Genomic DNA, 19724 nt, shown 5'->3' on the forward strand with positions numbered 1-19724 from the left:
TTCCTAATTTATATTAACAATCTAGCTGACGGCATCAAATCGGATATCAGACTATTTGCTGATGACTGCTTCATATATCGTAATATTCACTCTAACTGTGAGCATGACATTCTTCATTGTGACTTAAACACCATAAATGTATGGTGTTAACTTTGCTAATGCCTCTAAATCTTGCTAAAACTAACTTGATGTCTCCTACTAATGAGGCACCCCGAACTTCAACATCTTGCATCTTAAACGACAGCCTTGTTGAACAAGTTTCCAGCTACAAATATCTTGGCGTACATCTAACTTCTAAGTTGACATGGAATAGTCACATTAATGATATTCTCGCATTTGCGAACCGTTCGCTTGGTTTCCTTAACCATACCATCAAACGTGCTGCCGTACACTTATGCAAATTGGAGTGCAGAATACTAATACGCGCTAAAATATAGTACACTTCAGTTATATGGGATCCCCATCAGACATACCTAATAACTGATTTACAAGCCATGCAGAACAGTACTGTGCGCTTCATCTCTTCAGATTATTCGTGACAAATCCGTGTACGATCATTAAGAATCGCGCCGAGCTTGAAGCCTTATCCCTTCATCGTCATATATATCGCTTAACATTATTCCATAAGCTTTATTCTCATGTATCTGTTCATAACGAGTTCATGGGTAAATCCTCAGCCATTTTTCTGCGTCCTGATCATTCTGGCAAAGTCAAGTGCGCAAATGCATCATGTGTCGTTCCCTCGATTTTGGTCACTCATTTATACCTCGCGCCGCGATATAGGGGAATAATCTGCCATCGAACATTGTCACTGAAACAAATGCCTCGAAATATACAAACACCCTGCGCAGTAACATGCAAACCTAATATATGATGTCTCAATCTCAGATTTGTAAACAAATTTTTGTTTCATGCGCCGATAAGCCAAAAGTCACCGTGACGTTCTCATAGTTTGTGCAAATCATATATAGTTGCTGTACTGATAATTATTTTTATTTGGTTTCTTCTGTGTTTTTACGCTGACGCACTGTAATTAATTTTATCCCAATTATGTTTTTGTGTTGTATTTGTAGCTTGATCTGGAGTTCCTCTATTTTCCCTCTTACCGCTAACTCATTGATCGGCTTATGTACCAGTTTCTTCGGTTGCCTCCTCAGGTCTAGGCTAATTCGAGTTCTTGCCATCCTATGGTCACTGCAGCGCACCTTGCTGAGCACGTCCACATCTTGTATGATGCCAGGGTTAGCGCAGAGTACGAAGTCTATTTCATTTCTAGTCTCGCCGTTCGGGCTCCTCCACGTCCACTTTCGGCTATCCCGCTTGCGGAAGAAGGTATTCATTATCCGCATATTATTCTGTACCGCAAACTCTACTAATAACTCTCCCCGGCTATTCCTAGTGCCTATGCCATATTCCCCTACTGCCTTGTCTCCAGCCTGCTTCTTGTCCACCTTGGCATTGAAGTCGCCCATCAGTATAGAGTATTTTATTTTCACTCTACCCATCGCCGATCCCACGTCTTCATAGAAGCTTTCGACTTCCTGGTCATCATGGCTGGATATAGGGGCGCAGGCTTGTACAACCTTCATTTTGTACCTCTTATTAAGTTTCACAACAAGACCTGCCCCCCTCTAGCTAATGCTATAGAATTCCTGTATGTTACCAGCTATATCCTTATTTATAAGGAATCCGACTCCTAGTACTCGTCTCTCGGCTAAGCCCTCGTCTCTCCGCTAAGCGCGGCCCTCATCCGACCCTCATCCGGCCCTCATCATGCTGCTGTCTTCATACCTTTCACGCAGACCCAGTGTCCCAAGTTGTCCAATAGGTTTCGCGACTAAGAAAGAGCTCGCGATTATGATACCATCGGTATCATTTCAACGTCACCATTCGTGCTTCGTCATCCGACTCCCGTCATTCCCGTCGTCATCCTGACATCGCCGTCATATAGTTGTTATGCATTCGTTTGCATAACCTCGTCGCATGCTATCGTAGTCGTTTCATCGTCAACATTGCAGCTTCGCCACACGAATCACGCCAGGTCATATTATTCGTGCCGTCATCGCACAGTCATTGTGAAGCCATCGTTACCATAACCTCGCATTCAACCTATTTTGATACTGTTTTCATGCCATCGTCGTCATTACGTCATCGGCATGCACCGTCGTCATGAATTGATTGTCATACAGTACGGTGATTCTGTCATGACCGGTCCATAACCATCATACTAACTTCGTCATCAGACTCTCCTCGTGCCGCCGTGGCCACGCCGTCATGATATACAGCCGTTGTACCCCATTGTCATCATGCCATCACTGACATACCTTCATCTTCCTTCCATCAGCATTCCTGCTTGGTCGTTCTATATTGATCAGGCTGTCGCCATTGAATCGTTATTAGGCAGATGTGCGGCCAACATCGTCATGCATTCACTTTCATACCGTCGTCGTCATGCTGTCATCAAATACATACTTAGTCCTTCCATTGACGTCATTAGTTATTAGATACTTTATCGTAATCGTGCCGTCGTCATTGAATTGGGATTATGCCTCCGTTGTCAGGCCAACGTCATCATGTATTCTATTTCAGGCGTTCCTCGTCATGCCGTTGTGGTATTTCATTTCTGTCATCATTATTACAACTTCGGCTTCCGTTTACCAACATATTCACGCCTTCATTGTCACAGAGTCCTCGTGATACAATCGCGTCCATGCCATAGTAGTCACACACTCATCGGCATAATATTGCCTTCATGCGATTGTCATGATACCATCGTCATCATTTCATTGTCGTCATCTCAATATTGTCTGCTATCTTGGTTTTAGTGCCTTCCTCTTTCCATTAGTGTCGTTCTTTCGTCGTCATTTCTTTGTCGTCCCTGCGTCGTTGTCACGCAGCTTTCATTACCGTCAAGCTCATCGCTGACCTTCGCACGTAAGTGTCAAAACAAAGTGAGCCACTACCTCAGGCAATATGAGTCACAGGTAGCCGAAGTAAGGGACTCTCAGAAAGAAGGTTATCCATTCTAAATAAGGGTGTCTCCAGCGATATCTTGTGGGGCTCCAGTTCTTGCGTGCTAATCGCATTACTGTCGACAGTTGTGAGGAGATGTGTTCTGAAGTAATTATTTTGTCACGTGACATCCTGCACCGAAGTAGTCGAACCTGTGTAGGGCTGTAATACGCTTTGCTCTCCATGAGTCGGTGCTTCATTACAGGGTGAGGCGCTGGAGGAGGTGGGCAGCGCAACTTTCGCCTCTAACGGGAAAAAGGGTGAAACCTGTCAGCCAGCAAGAGCAATTGACCGTGCTGTGACCGTGAGCAATTGACTGGCTTGCTTAACAATCGTGCGACCACAGCTTGAGTACGCGTCTCCCATTTGCTGTCCACGGCAGAAATACCTAATTGAAGCATTGGAAATCATTCAGAATAGGACAAGTCGTTTCATTACTCACAATTACAGTGCTAAGTCTAGCATAACGCAGGTCAATGCCAAATTATCCCTGCAGTCGTTGAGTACTCGACGTGATACTGCATTGCTCTCATTATTCAAGAAAATCATTCACTTTGACGGGTTATTCCTAGCATGCTTGAAACATCCGTCTTAACATCGCTCGGATTGTAGAAAAGTTTCAAGTGTGGCAGCGTAAATGTCGCGACGCCTGCATTTATCTTTTCACCACTGCCTCGCACTATCCTCTGCAAGAGCCATCCAGATAGCACTGCTTCGCTCAGAAACCATGATGCCTTCTGCATTATTTTGGTCAAACATTTTTCTCCTTACTGTGCGTAGGGGAGAGCTAGTACACGGATACTTACCAATTCAATACTTTTACGTGTTCAATGCATTCTCAGAAGTTATGCCATGTGTGTGTTTTTTGTTTACATTACGCAGTATATAACCTCTCAACGCAAGGTAGTGTTGGAACGCGCTTCTCGGCAGGGCAAGGCGAGGGAACATCACGCGTCCCAAACAACAACTGAACTTTTATTAGCTGCGATCCTCTGGAAGATAACTCGGATTATTTCATGCGCATGAGCTCTTCGTACTATCCACAAAGCGGTATTATGCTTCACCATTGTACTCCCTCTAGTGAGTGCGCGAACAATGGGCACACTCGTACGAACTGTTGTGGTTGATAAGTTCATGCACAACGGACGTCTTTTACACCATCCAGTCCGCGTGAACCGTTTGATAGCCTGTTGGGCCTTTCCACTCTTGTCTGCGGGGGGTCCTCGTGGTGATAGAGCTGGAGCTGCTGCAGATACTTCGCTGTCGCAGTCCGCGTGTGCTGCTTTTGCCCGGTAGAGCGAAACTACGTCGTGACAGCCACCCCTGTCGATCATAATGTGCTTGTCTGCACGTTTCACCACCCTGGACCACCTATCATACGGGAGCCGGAGTAGACGCTGTACGACTTCGTGCCTCACAAGCACATGAGAGCAAGAGGAGAGATCTGTAGGTATATTTCAATACCTTGCCTTAAATTGAGCGACGGACAGACCGAGGCAGAATGCAGGCAGTCCATTACGTAATCGATTCGTGGAAGCGGGGACACCTCTTTCGTTGTGACCATGTTTAGCCGCCTGCAATCAGTGCAAAAGCTTCAAGAACCATCTTTTTTTCTTTACCAGATAGCTGGTGCTGTCCATGTGCTCAATAACTGTTGGATGACCTTTTCTTTAACATCTCATGCACTTGCTCAGCAATAATCTTCCGTTGCGATGAAGACACTCGATAAGGCTTCGGCCGGATAGGGTGAGATCAGCCGGGGTCAATCTGATGGCGAGTTCCCGAAGATGGAAGAGTGCTACAGTTTTCACCTTATAAGAAGTTTAGCACGGAAGAATGTCGGGATAGCCCTTGTACCAAGAGGTCACGTTCACGTAAACACAGACACCTGCTGACCTTGGTAAGATTGGGTAATTGCTCTCGTCGCTGACGACTGTAATAGACATGTACTTGTCATCGTCGAAGTCAGCGAGCTTCATGTGTTTCAGAATTAGTACGTCCATAGCAAAGCAGTTTAGTGTCCACAACGACGTGGTTTTATTGGTGACGGACACAGTGCTACTAGGCACCAATATGCGCTTTTTAAAATAGAAATAAGTAAGCAGTTGAACCATGGCATCAAATGAACCACTGGTATCAACAGAAGTGATGGCAGGAACAGACTACAGCGACCATGGAGGCTGCGTTACCTCATTAAGAACCACCAATTACCTTTAATAACGGTTGCATTGAAAGAAACTTTGCGTGGCCCCGAATAATTGTTCAATGAATTGACGGTCTTATATGAGTATTTACAAGACCCTATGGTAGGAGACAATTCAATTTCGCCGCCTGACTCCTCTCGCACCGCCAAGAATTCGGGGTATCACGGTGGTGTAGTCTTCCTTTGTGTAATTGTCTTATACTTCGCTATCACTATTACTGTTTTGCCTTTAGGGGAAACTGCAGCCTCTATGTCATCTTTTTCTTTCTTTTTGCCGTGAGTCCGAGTACAAGCGCTGCTGCGCATTACTGCTTTTGATTCTGATTTCAAGTGAATCCGGTATGGCCTTTTTTCGGTTACTGAGTGAATTATACATATCTACGACGTCTGCATGCAAGTGACGATGTTTCCACCTTATTTAACGTCGTAAATAATTAGAAGGGTTCTTTTTTTTATTAGCAGTTAGCGTTGCCTACTGGGAACAGAAGCAATACTGAGACACATATTATTTCCGCGCATTTCCCACGTCGTTGATAAAAGACTCTACCGAAGGGGTCACTGAAGCCTCAAGGTTGTTTCAGTATCAACAAAGCAGGCAAAGCATTTTGAACCGAGGTGAACATGAAGCAACATGTTGAATTTGTAGGCATAGAGTATCGATACCGTTAGAAAGAATTGCTAGGTGGCTACCTCCGTCTCTAGAAACAAAATAATGTTTGTCTTATGTATATATTTAAATATATCTCATGTGTGCATGGGGTTAACAGTGGCAATTAAAAAAAATGTTGAAGTAAAAGAACATATGGATGAGGTAGCCGCCGCTGGTACTTCTAATGCGCTTGTCCTCCTATTGTCAAGATTTGCATAAATAAAGGCATATTATGAATTAAAAGCAGTGCATGTCTTCGCCAACAATGACGTAGTAAGCTTTTCGCCGCGATCCAATTTTAAGTGAAAAGGTTGAGGCAACTAAAGAAACGTCAAATGATGTGGCTAAGAATACTCTGGTAATTGCACATTTGGGGGGGTCTTCAGCATCGCAGAGAGGGTGGAGTAGAGCCCCCCCCCCATAATCTCTGGTGGGACTCGGGCCTCTGAGCCCCCCCCCCCCCCCCCAGTAGTCAGCGCCTAAGGTTTGATTGATTGATAGATTGATCGATTGAATGCTGATGCTGGACATTTCATTAGTGGGAGCGGCCAGACAATGGCAAAGTATGCTTCAGAACGAAACGTTTTGTGAATTCGGTCCCTAATTCCTAGCCATGACATGACACTGTTCCAACAGTACAGCACATGCCACACAAGTAAATGGGAAATAGTGTAGGTGTATTTCTGGTAAAAAGGCATCGCTTCGAGCTTTGCTAGGGCTCACTGTATTTTGTAATTATTTTGAGGCACAGTTCATCGTTATGATTGAAATTTGCACTTGTACCACTCAAAATTTCCCTACGACCATGCACTGTGCGTGTTTAAAACGCTGCCAGGAAGCACATAAAACACCCTGGAAATAGTAAAAACAGTAGCACGGGGTCTTTGACGAGCTCGTTAGTGTACTTTGAAGACCATTGAGGCACTGTGAATTTAAAACATCATGGCAAAAGACATTTACGTTTGCCTTTATGGACGCATACACGCATATGGCCGGGCACACACACACAAACACATACACGCAGACGCACATAGGCGGTGGGGGAGCCTAACTGATAAAGATCCAGTGGAAAGGACGCCTGAGGACGCGGTGGCACTGAGTGATATTAAGGGACCATAAAGCAAGTGTTGAGTGAACCCGGCATCGGCGTGGAAGCCACGGGCGGTCACGCAGAGCGTCGCATTGGTTCCTTGAACAGTACCTTTCAGCGAAGGAAGACTGCAAGCGTGCAACCGCGCTACAAGCGCAAAGAATGGTCGTAAAGGGGAAACGGAATCGTTGCTTGAGTAGGCATAGACGCCGTATTCTCATGTTACCTTCCTAATCAACTTCTTTTTGTAAATCTGTGTAAGAGACTCACCTTGGTATAAATGGTCCACATGATAATTAACTTCATATGAAGAAAATAATCAAGAATTCTATGTGTAGAGTCCTCTCTACCAAGCATGGTAACATCATGAGTGGGCGAGGCAGCGGCAACATATATACGATGCTGAACCGTCCTCTAATGACGCAGCTTCTTGTCCACATTGGTCATGAGGTCGCGAGCGATCATTCCCTGCAGAACTCGTTTTCTTAACGGGCCGCTCCTACATCTTCGACTACCACATTGCACGCACGCATATGGGATTCCTTGTGCAAAAGGACGCTTATATTACCCGTGGGTGGCAATCTCGGCTGACTCGTCAAGATGTTTCCCTTGACCTTTATGAGCAAACTGAATATGAAGTTAACGTTGGTGATGTCACCTACGAACCGCCTAAGTTAGGAACTAAGCAGCCATGTGACGTCGGTACCTGTCGGCGTAAAGCCGCCGGTAGCACATCGTTTCTTTCATGGGTGAGGGAGCAGCAATGTATACACCACGATTAAATAATTAATAAATAATTCCTTGAATAAATAATTCTGAGCCATTACCAGCCAAAACCACGATTTGAATATGAGGCACGCCGTAGTGAGGGACTCAAGATTAATTTTGGCCACCTGGTGACCTATAACATGCCCCAATGCTCGGCGCACGGCATCTTTACAATTCGCCGCCGCCTAAAAGCGGCGCCGCAGCCGGGTTTCACTCACGCGACCTCGTGCTTAGCAGCGCAACACCATAACCGCTAAGCCGCTGCGGCGGGTGCACGATGCTGAGGCGTCTTCTTCGCTTCACGCAAGTATGTAACCTTAAAAATGCTTAATCAATTTGCTATGATTACCGTAGCCTGTTGCTGTTTTCTCGGCCATGAAGCTGTGGCCTTGACCATTTTTCTTTATGTTCTCTTGCGCTACATTGCTTCATCGGCAGCTTTCTCAGCGGGGATATTGAGCGAAATCCTTGTCCCCGCCGTGCTGCTGATAGTAGGACGTTCTTGAGATCTAGTGGGTGTATATTTGAAGGTAGGTTAAAACTGCGCAAAAAACAAGGACAGCGAAAGAAACACACAACACACCACGAGCGCTGACTGCCAGCTGTTTATTCATGAAATCAAAGTATAGGCTATTCAAGCCGGATCTCCGGCACATGAAAACAACTTCGCTCACACTTGTGCAGATAACATAAGAGAATTCTTCAGAATAACTGTACCACAGAATAACTGTACCACAGACGAACCGACCTGTTGTGTGCAGAAACACTGATCAATCAAAAATATGAAGACGGCATATATCATAACGGTAACCGAAATCTAGGGCATAAGTGATGTAATGAAAAAGCGCGATGCTACCTCTAAAACGGGGTTACAACAAGGTCAACACCAGTGACGTAAAATGACAAATAATAACGAAGATGACAGAATCAAAAGACAACAATTAACCGAAGTAAAGGCGAAGGTGAAACTAATAAAACTTGGAAACTTGTGAAATGGCATGAGGGAAGAGTCGTGAAACACGTTAATATATAATGAAGCTCAGCATAAACTCGCGAATTCACAAGTGGCTTCCGAAAAAGCAATTTCTTCCTGTAAATGCGAAACAAGCGGCGTGCTCACATACTTGTTGCTAGAATTTGTAATGTGAAATGCTGTCTCTTGACCTGAACAACGTCGTATTTTCCAAGATCGGCTTGCAAGCAGTCTTTTGCTTACCCTCGCCTTTACCTTTACATCCTTTGCAATGTTGGGCTAGGCTGTCCCCTGCGTTATTCTGGACATTCCAGTTATGTTCACTTATCGCGTTTCGCATAGCACTAAAAAGGGCGAGTCGTTACAGGTTCAAGGTAGTCTTCGCGGCTCCATGTAAACTCAGCAGAATGTGCCCTTTGTCGATGCAAGAAAGTAAGCGTAGGCTTCAGTGCACAACAAAGCATATAAGCAGTCCACTGAGTGCATTTGTGGGGTGGTTTATCAAATTCCCCTCAGCTGTGACAGGTTCTACATCGGACAAACGGGTAAGTATTTGAGCGATAGGGCACGTGAACATAACTGGAATGTAAAGAATAACGCACAAGGCACCTTAGCCCTATACTACCGAGGATGTAAAGGTAAATGTGAAGGTAAGCAAAAGACTCCTTGCAAGCCGATCTTGGAAACACGACGTTTTAGCTCAGATGGAGAGACCAGACAGAAAGGGAGATTGTGGAAGCATTCTACACTATAAACTCTAGCTACAAGTGTGTCAGCACGCCACCTGTTTCGCTTTTAAACAAAGAAATTGCTTTTTTGGGAAGCCACTTGTGAGTTCGTGACTTCGTGCTGAGCTTCATCATATATTAACGTGTTTCATTACTTTTGCGTTATGTCATTTCAGATGTGTTCAGATTTTATTAGTTTCACCTTCGCCTTTACTTCGGTTATTTGTTGTCTTTTCATTCTGTCATCTTCGTTATCTTTTGTCATTTTACGTCACTAGTATTGACCTTGTTGCAACCACGTTTTACAGGTATCATTGCGCTTTCTCATTCCCTCACTCATTGCCTACATTTCGGTTACTGTTATGACATATGCCATCTTCATGTTTTTGAGTGCTTAACGTTTGAGCGCACAACAGATTGGTTCGTTTTTTTCCCTCATGTGTATTCCGAGAAACTGTTACAGTTAGTCGGCAGAACTATCTTACGGTATCTGCACAAGTGTGAGTGACGTTGTTGTCATGTGGCGGGTATCCGGCTTGAAATAGCCTATACTCTGATTTCATGAATAAACAGTTGTCAGTCTGCGATCGTGGTGCGTTGCGTGTTTCTTTCGCTGTCCTCGTTTTTCGCGCAGTTTTAACCTACCGACATGCTAATAGTGCGCGACCTGGAAGTAAACTGAACCGCGATCGAACGGATGCTGCTGGAACAAGTACCTCGAATGTTCACGGCACTGTAGATAGGGAGAACCTTTCAACTGCCGATATGTTTGCGAGATTGCTGGCTGGTCAAGAACAAATGTCATCTGACATTAGCTTGCTCAGACAGTCTGTTGATTAACGATTGGAGGCGCTGGAATCTTGTGGGAACACCTTTCAGTCTGCTCCGTCAACGTTTAATACACTAGTTGCACGGGCAGCTAAAGCGCGGTTAAACTTAACCGTGGTCAACTATCTCGACCGTGGTTGAGGTGAACCGTAGTCCACCAGAGTTAAACGGGCTGTGCCGAGAACGGTTAATGGTCTGATGATGCGTCACGTGGTCTCTTGGGTACAGGCTTCAATTTTTCTTCCACATTTTATTACAGTGGTATAAAGATGTCATTCTTCAGCAAAACAATTGTCATGTTTGAGAGTGTTAAAGTGTAAGACAGCGTTTTCGCAGGTGTACGTTATTGATGCTCGATGATCCTGCTCTCAGTTGCGAGCATGCCTGCTGGGCACACAATTTTATAAAATTCATAATTAAGGGTCATAAATGCATAATTATAAAATGAAATTATTTCCACTGAACGAACAGGCAAAAAAGACATTCTTAATGAACAAAGGAATGTTTTAACTAACAAACATTCGTTACATAATTAAAGGTAGTACAACTTTACGCGAATGCACTTGGAACAATACGCTTGCATTTACAAAAAAAAAAAGAATAAAAAAGGACGAAAAGCAGTGCTTTCAGGTGTTAATATATGTACACTGTGATTTCACGTTGCACAAATTATCACAAAAAGTACATGTTAAAAATACTGAAGTTATAAGTTTAAAAGCAGTGCCGTCAAACTGGACAAGAAAGCGAGACAGACACAAACACAGCGTTTATGGGTGTCTCACTGGCCCAGGGTGATTGCGCTGTTCTTAAATTTTGAAATTTGTGCGTAGCCAATTTGATGACATTGTCCACAATCTAGAATGCAAAGTGAGGTTATATGCTGATGACTGTGGCATATACAGAAATGTAGAAAATGATTGTGATGTTAGTAGTTTGCAGAATGATCTAAACAAAATTCATGCTTGGTGCTTTAAGTGGGGCATGTCTTTGAACAGTGCTAAATGTCAACTTGTGTCATTCACCCGTAAACGCTTTCCTGTTAGATCAGTGTATAAATTGGACGGGCTACTTCTTGAAAAGGCCCAATACTACAAGTACCTCGGGGTCTATTTCGCAGAAAATTTAACTTGGAACAGACATATTGAAGGCTTAACCTTAAAATCATCTCGTATGCTAAACCTTGTTAGACGTAATTTTTATAAAGCCCCCGAGAAAGTAAAAGAACTGCTTTACATCACAGATGTTCGTCCGGTACTCGAATACGCTTGCCAGATATGGGACCCTCAAAGCTCTAAACGTATCCAGAAGCTTGAACGCGTCCAAAACCGCGCTGCAAGATTTATTTCTGGTAACTATAACTTCTGTAGCAGTATTACATTAGTTATAGAGGACCTTGGTTGGAAAGCACTAGCAGACCGCCGATTAACTGCAAAATTAGAACTTTGTTTCTGAATTTACTCTAATCTCAGAGGAATAAATAAGAACTTGTACATTTTCCCTCCCCAATTCATCTCTAAACGATGTGATAACGAGCTTAAAGTTCTTGAAATGCGCTGCCGTACTGATGTCTACCGTAATTCATTTTTTCCGCATGCTTCCGCACACAGGAAAGGCTTCCCAAGAGCAGTGATGAATGTAAAACGTGTTCAGAGTTTCTGTCTTTATTCTCATGCAGTCTGCCGTAGTATAATATTATGCCGTTTACTTTATATAATTTGGCTGGAATTGCGTTTCATTCGATAGTGTACCCTCTCCATTTCTGTGTTGCGATTTCGCACCGCAGTTCACTGAAGACAATTTTGCCGTCGAGATGACTCACCGATGTTACGTATTTTGTTACTTTTACCACCTGTGCTTAGCTGTTTTAAGTTTTTATCACATGTTCATTTTCCTCCTGTTGCACCCCCTGCAATAATGCTCTTGTGGTGCTGCAGGTACTTGTATAAATAAATAAAAAAATACCAGAACTTTGTCACCCACATCGTGTGAGGTTTCGCTTGACTTTCCTCGACCTTTTCACTTAAACGTTTACTGGTGCTAACAGCTTCCTGCGTCATTGTTGACACGTGCATGCGTGGCTTTTAATTCATACTTGCTCTTTATTTCTGTAAATCCTGACGATAGGACAAAAAGCGACAGGCTGCCTCATCCGTATTTTCTCACTTCAACATTGTTTGCAACTTCCACTTTAAACACCATGTACATGCACAATATGTTGAAATATTTGCAGGACAGCTTTGCGCAGGACAAAGCTTTTTTTAATATTTGAAAGGAATGATGGTACCAATCAAACATTATTTCTAGAGGTATGAAGAGCCTATTAACACGGCAAGCTGGGTGAGTTGGTGAGTGAACATGTTTCTGTGGGTGAGCAGCGCATCCCGGACGAAAGACTAGAGGAAGTACACGATACGAGCGCTGATTAACAACTGGTTTATTTTTCAAACAAGGGAATAAAATACACAAGGGAATAGCCTATGCCTAGAGAATGAATATGGTGTTGTATGTTCACGACAATTCAAATTGCTTTGCATGCTTTTTTGACCATGAAAAAATCCCATAGACTTCAGTGATCCCTTCGGCAGAGTCTTTCATTAATGGCGTGTGAAATGCAGGTGAATGTTGTGTGTCTCTGTATAGCTTCTCTTTTCAGTAAGCAATGCTAACGACTCACGAAAAAAAATGCTTCTAATAACTTTGAAGGCCCCTCGCCTTCGCTCAGGGGGTCCGATTCAGTGATGTATTCGATTCAGTGATGTATTCACTTGGGTCCGCAAAGTTCTTTACTACTTTAGACTGCAGCAGGGGCTTCCTGCAAATTCCGATCGCCCCCTGCGATATTGCAAAGACTGCATTCACTTGCCATCGGGGACTGTTCGAATTTCTCCGATTGCCTTTCGGTTTGTGCAATTCACCGGCAACCTTTCAGCGTGTAATAGATATTGTGCTTCAAGACGCCAAATTCAATTATGCGATGGCTTACATGGATGACGTGGTAGTGTTCTCGAATACGCTGGAGGAGCATCTCCTTCATCTAACCACTGTTTTACAACGAATGCAGGCCGCAGGCATCACCATTAACCCCCGGAAGGTTCAACTGCTTTCGCCCAGAATCAACCTCCTAGGTTTCATTGTCGAGCAAGGCACATTCCGGCCTGACGAGGAGAAACTCCGGGCCATACTGCAGCTTCCCCCACCAACAGACGTCAAGAGCCTGCAGCGGTATTTGGGCATGGTGGGCTTCAACCGCCACTTTATTCCCAACTGCGCTGACCTGGCAAGACCTCTCCACCAGCTCTTACGGAAAGGTGCCAGTTGGTACTGGACTGACGTGGAGCAGGGATCATTTCGGGCTCTGTCATCGGCTATCGCCGATACCGCACGTCTGGTGCTTCCCGACCTCAACCTGCCATTCACCGTGCAGACCGATGCAAGTGAGTATGGCATCGGCGCAGTCTTGCTTCAGAAGCACCAAGGGAAGCTTCACCCTCTGGCTTTTGCAAGTCGCACTCTCACAGGAGCAGAGCGGAACTATACCGTAACAGAGAAAGAGTGCCTAGCAATTGTATTTGCACTAAAGAAATTTGACATGTATCTGGATGGGGCTGACTTTACTATTCAGACTGACCACCAGGCGCTGACGTGGCTGTCAAAGCTACAAAACCCAGCCGGCCGTTTAGCCCATTGGGCCCTCTCTCTTCAGAAGTATAATTACAGAGTAGAATACAGGAAAGGTACCTTCAACAAGGTAGCTGACGCCCTGTCCCGAGCACCACTCTCCGGGGATGGCGAGCCGGCACCCGAAGTCCTGGCGGTGGCAGTGCCTGTGGACGCCTGGGGAACTCTGATCTCCCGCCAGCAGCTACTGGATGCCCAGCTAAGCGACGACCAGTGCAACTTGATACGCAAGGCACTGAGGCGGGGGTGGAGGCGGCACCATATCCCCCGTGCTTGCAAATGGAGAACCGCGCCACGCGCAAGACGGCTCGGGGGAGGCTTGAGGCGGGGGTGGAGGCTGGTAAGTTAGCTCTGCCAACATCGCCGCCTGAATATCGGATGCCGCTTTAGCGAGATCGTCAAGCGAAGAGAAGGTGCGGCCCCTTAGAAAAGCCTGGAAGCGTGGATGAGATTGCCGGATTGCCCGGGTGACTCTTTCCGTTTCGGGTGATGAAGGGTCTGCGCGCTCGTAAAGCTCCTGAAGGGACCGTATGTATTCTTGGAGGCTTTCCTCCTCCGCCTGACTACGGGCGCGAAGCTCGTCTTTCATGCGGACAACGTAGTCGGGGGGGAGGAACTCTGCTCGCAGTAGCTGCTCAAAGTGCGCCCAACTTTGGAATGACTGGCGACGACGCCAGCGGGCGGCGGACCCAGTCAGGGCGACGGGCAAGACGCGCTGAAGAAGAACGTCATGCGTAATGGCTTCCGCATCGCGGTAATCTTGCATCTCCTGAAGGAAGTCTGCCACCGATTTCTTATCTGTGTGGCCGTCATATGTAGGCACAGAGAGCTGCAAACGGAAACTGGCTGCTGGAGTTATGTTTGTCTGATGCTCGAGCAGCGCGGTCAGCTGGGCAATAATGCTGGACATGTCTTGTGCTGGTGCGCCCTGGTCCTTTTTATCAGGCATCGTACTAGTGTTTTCGCGAGTATGATTTTCAGCCGCGCCCTTCTTGACTTTACCGGAACGTAGGTGCATTAAAATACCGGCGGTGCATCTTTCGTGTTGAAATTGGACGGGCAAAGCGGTCCGACGGAATGGTCAAGCGGTTGTGCGGAGGCAGGATGGCGCCGAATAGCGGGGCGCAAGGAGAGCGAGAGGTAGTATAAAAACGTTCAGTGAGCTTACGCGGGTCAGAGGGGTTGGGTGCAGATGCGTGAGCTGTGGGACCCGATGTCGGAGCGAAACAAGTAGGCCTAGGGGGGATTACCAGCTGCCTCGAGATGGGGGCGGTTCCCTTGTTCCCGGGCTCGTGGTCCCTGCGGTGCGGAAGCGTACTCCAGAACAAACAAAAAAACAACGAGAAAGAAGAAAACCACGTTGGGCACCAGATGAAGGCCCCTCGCCTTCGCTCAGGGGGTCCGCGAGCCGCGACCAGCACGACAAACGACCAAAGGCGCAAGGAAGAACAACCGCTTGTTTTTACGATAGAATGTAACACTCAAAATTACCGCAGCCTCGCGGCCGATAGCAGAAAAGAACAAGGCAAAGAAGCAAGCAGTAAAGAAGCAAAGCAGCAAAAAGCAACAAAAGCAAAGAAGCAAGCAGCAAAACAGCGAGGCAACAAAATATACAAGCCAAAGGGAGCGACGAAAGAACGGCCGCTACAAACCATCAACCAACACAATCTTTCGGGCGATAACAGAATGCATAAAGCGCAGAAGGCAAGCAAGCACCGAACCAGGCGCGCAGATAGTCCCAAAAGCGAACAACAAGAGCACTCTTTCATGCAGACACAGTACAAAGACGCTTTTCCCCCTGCTCTGTAGCACGCTCGCACAGAAACCTAGACGGGCCACGCCCAACCAGCGCCTCCCCAGGCCCGTGCCCCGCAAAAAGCCCCGAGTGCCGTCTTCGCTGCCTTCTTATCGGGCAGCTCCCTTCCCGGAAGTCCCCGCGCGAGTTCTTACGATAACTCGATCGGTGCACATGCTCCATGCGACGAGTGCCGTTGTGGCGCGCGTTTCAAAGGCTTCCCCCGTGCGCGCTACAGAGAGGGCTTAAGGGCCCGACAACTTATAACATTTATTAGGATTGGAAGCATCGTGAGTTGTACGCAAAGGTCATAAATATATACAGGGTGTGCCAATTAACTATCATGGACAAACACTTAAGAAAGAGCAATGTATCACTCGAAGAAAACTTAGTGCATAATGTTTACAGCACAGTGGGGTAGCTGCCCGTAATTTTTTTTATGGAGCTTTTATTAGGTAATTGTGAATGATTACCTAACTCGAGACGTACCATCCTAGTTATCAAAGGGTGAATGACGCATTTGAAGGTACAAACATGGCACATCCAACCACCATATTTTGAGCGAAGTACTAATTGCGTGCTAATTCCTTTCCGACCGATATATAAACCCTGCGTAATTTGCAAAATGCCATGTGACTGCGCTCCCACCCGGATCATAAAGCAGCACCCTCGAACAAGCTCCCATGACTTATCCATGACGAAATAACGGAAGTAAAGAAAAACATCGTGATCGACCAAGTGCCTTATCTGCGACGCCACGAGAAAAGTAACACGTCACGTTTGGGGTTAGTTGGAAACAAGCTGTGATAGCTGCTGTCTTAGCGTAGATCGAGTGCCAGATGTCTTTTTTTTTGTCACAATACCTATTACCACAAAAGCGAATTCACATCAGTGCAAAGGTTTAAAGGTGCATTTGGTTCCGTACCAGTCGTCATGTATTTCTCTAATGAGCAGAAGGTACGCATGATCCTTGCCTTGGGACCTGCAGTGGCAACAAAAGCAAGACCGCAAATAGATATATCAGCCATGCAAATGTGGCAGTAAACCAAAAGCATCGACTACCATAAGAAATTATGAAAATCTGAGACAAACCGGCAGGTTCGAGAAACAGCGGCGGAGGACTCCATCTTTGAGTTCTGACCTACGCACGGATGTTCTAGCATTTATGGCCTCAAACCATCATACTAGTATGCGGAAAGTGGCCGCCCAGGTGCCAGTTTCCAAGTCATCAGTTTGAAGCATTCCAAATGACGGCCTTTCACCCGCACTACAAGCACCAATGCTTAGAAGATAGGGAACTGTATAATCGTCCAGATGTCTCGAATTGGGTCCTCGCTAAAGCCGATGAGTCATCGGACATTTTGAGCAACATCGTGTGCACAGATGAAACCAATTTTCGTAAAAACGCCTAGGTAAATTGGTGAATTGGCCTAGGTAAAACGCCTAGGTGATTAATGCACAAGTGAAAGAAATGCTTGACAATAACGTCATACAACCATCCCAAAGCCCTTGGTCGTCGCCCGTGGTCCTCGTCAAAAAGAAAGACGGAACGCTTCGGTTCTGTGTTGAGTATAGAAAGTAGAATAACGTCACAAAAAAAGACCTTTATCCGCTAAAGACCTTTATCGATGATTCGTTAGATGGACTGCGGTGAACCAGGTATTTTTCATCCATAGATTTGAAGAGTGGATATTGGCAAATCGAAGTTGACGAACGAGATCGCAAAAAAAACTGCCCTTGTTACCCCGGATGTACGAATTTAAAGTACTTTCATTCGGCCTGTGTTCTGTACTGGCCACATTCCAGAGAATGATGGGCACGGTTCTGACGGGTCTGAAGTGGCACAGTTGTTTATTATGCCTAGATGACGTCGTCGTGTTTGCGGCGACCTTCGAAGAACATCTGAAGCGTTTAGAGGCGGTACTTGAGGCGCCCCGTTCCGCTAATCCCACACTAAAGCCAGAAAAGTGTCACTTCGGTTACGAAGAGTTGAAGTTTCTCAGCCATGTCGTGAACGCCGACGGCGTCCAGCCTGACCCAGACAAAACATTTGCTGTTGCTGCTTTTCCAACTCCTCGTGACAAGAAAGCAGTACGCCGCTTTCTCGGTCTGTGTGCGTACTATCGTCGCTTCATCGCTAATTTCTCCCGAATCGCCGAACCACTCATACGCCTCACGCGAGAAGACACACCCTTCGTTTGAACGGATGAGCAGGACGCAGCTTTCACCGAGTTACGGCAGCGCCTACAGGAATCACCCGTCCTAGCTCACTTTGACGAGGGCGCTGACACCGAGGTGCATACCTACGCAAGCAACATCGGTCTTGACGCTGTACTCGTTCAACACCAGGAAGGCGTCGAGCGAGTGATCGCTTACGCCAGTCGCACCCTTTCGTGTGCCGAAATCAACTACTTCACCTCCGAGAAAGAGTGTCTAGCGGTTGTGTGGGCCATCATGAAATTTTGGCCTTATCTCTACGGTCGCCCTTTCAAGGTGGTGAAAGACCACCATTCCTTGTGTTGGTCCGGGTGACTTGCTCGATGGAGTCTCCGTCTGCAGGAGTTCGATGTTACCATCGTCTTAAAATCGGGCCGCAAACACGCAGATGCGGACACGTTGTCGCGTGCTACCGTCAAAACTTGCGATGAGGACATGGACGAAGACGGCACATTCCTTGGAGCGCTAACCGCACATGACGTGATAATACGCCAGCGCGAGGACGCCGAAATATGCCCTCTTATCGATCACCTAAAACACAAGAATGTTACAATCCCACGACACATTTCTCGCAATCTATCGATCTTATGCCTCCGAAAGGGTGTCCTCTACAAGAAAAACTCGAGTGCCAGCGATAAAGAGTATCTATTGCTCGTACCTGCCGCCCTCCGTGATGACATTCTCCTAGCCTGCCATGATGAACCCACGTCTGAAGACTTGGGATTTTCACGTACTCTTGCAAGAGTACGCCAGACGTACTACTGGCCCAGACTTTCTACCACGGTGAAGCATTACGTGCAAAGATGCCGTGAGTGTCAACGCCGGAAATCACCGTCTTTGAAGCCCGGGGGGTTACTCCAACCCATCGCACCACCTAGCGTGCCATTTGATCAAGTCTGCATGGATCCTCTGTGACCCTTTCCCTTGTCAGCCAGAGGAAACAAGTGGATTATAGTCGCCACAGACTATCTAACACGCTACGCCGAGACGAAAGCTGTACGACGTGCCACGGCCTACAAAGTTGCCCAGTTCTTTATTGATCACATAGTCCTGAGACATGGTTCCCCATCACATGTCATCAGCGACAGAGGCACTGCCTTTACAGCCCAACTGGTAGAGGCAGGCACGTACGCAGGATTTTTTTTCCGTGGGGGGCAACCCAAGGTAACTTTTCTATGCAAATGAGGTGGAGGGTACTTTACTAGTACAAATGTGAATAAGGCCCACCATTTGCGCTAAAGACGCGTAAAGCCGCAAAAGAGAATTCAATAAAAGTGTATCGCACAAGTACCCCTGTGAGATGCACTTCTTCTTTACTTGGCAAACAAAGAACCACATCAAATGGACTTGCGCATGAAAGATGCGCAGCAAGAACTTTGCCAAGAACAAGTTCACGAGCGAAAGTGTGAAATAAAGATTTCTAGTAACGTTTTTTCAATTAGCTCTGGAAGAATTTTAGAGAAATATATATTTGCGGAACGGTCACAGTTCTTTTGCATCCCTCGTTTACTGCTCTACCAAGTAGCAAAACCGACTCGTGTTGTTATTTCGGAAGTTGCGTACCGATGCGTCGTCACCATTCCCGTACAAACGCGTACACAGGACGCTGCGGTTCTAGACGTACTGCGCCCGCTGCAGAAGGTTAGAACCCCCCCCCCCCCTTCCCGTTAGCAGAGCAGGGAAGTAGCTACGTGAGGCGCCTCGATCGATAACTGTAGACGCGTCATACAAAATACATGGAATTATTCTCCAGTTCCGGTGGTGTTTTCTCGACTTACTTTTT

The 19724-nt window shown here is 46.2% G+C and overlaps 1 protein-coding gene across 1 annotated transcript in view; it reads right to left on the bottom strand.

The window, feature by feature from the left end:
• LOC126535426 (uncharacterized) overlaps window positions 1-14878 on the bottom strand; it is a 51037-nt gene extending 36159 nt beyond the window's left edge. Inside the window, exons 1-2 of the mRNA XM_050182307.1 lie at window positions 14223-14878; window positions 13526-13651 (exon numbers count right to left, since the gene is read on the bottom strand). Coding sequence (XP_050038264.1) covers window positions 13526-13651; window positions 14223-14878 — 782 coding nt within the window. The remainder of the gene's footprint in view (window positions 1-13525; window positions 13652-14222) is intronic.
• Window positions 14879-19724: the final 4846 nt, after the last annotated feature.

Source organism: Dermacentor andersoni, chromosome 7 (genome assembly GCF_023375885.2).
Source record: "Dermacentor andersoni chromosome 7, qqDerAnde1_hic_scaffold, whole genome shotgun sequence".
NCBI lineage: Eukaryota > Metazoa > Arthropoda > Arachnida > Ixodida > Ixodidae > Dermacentor > Dermacentor andersoni.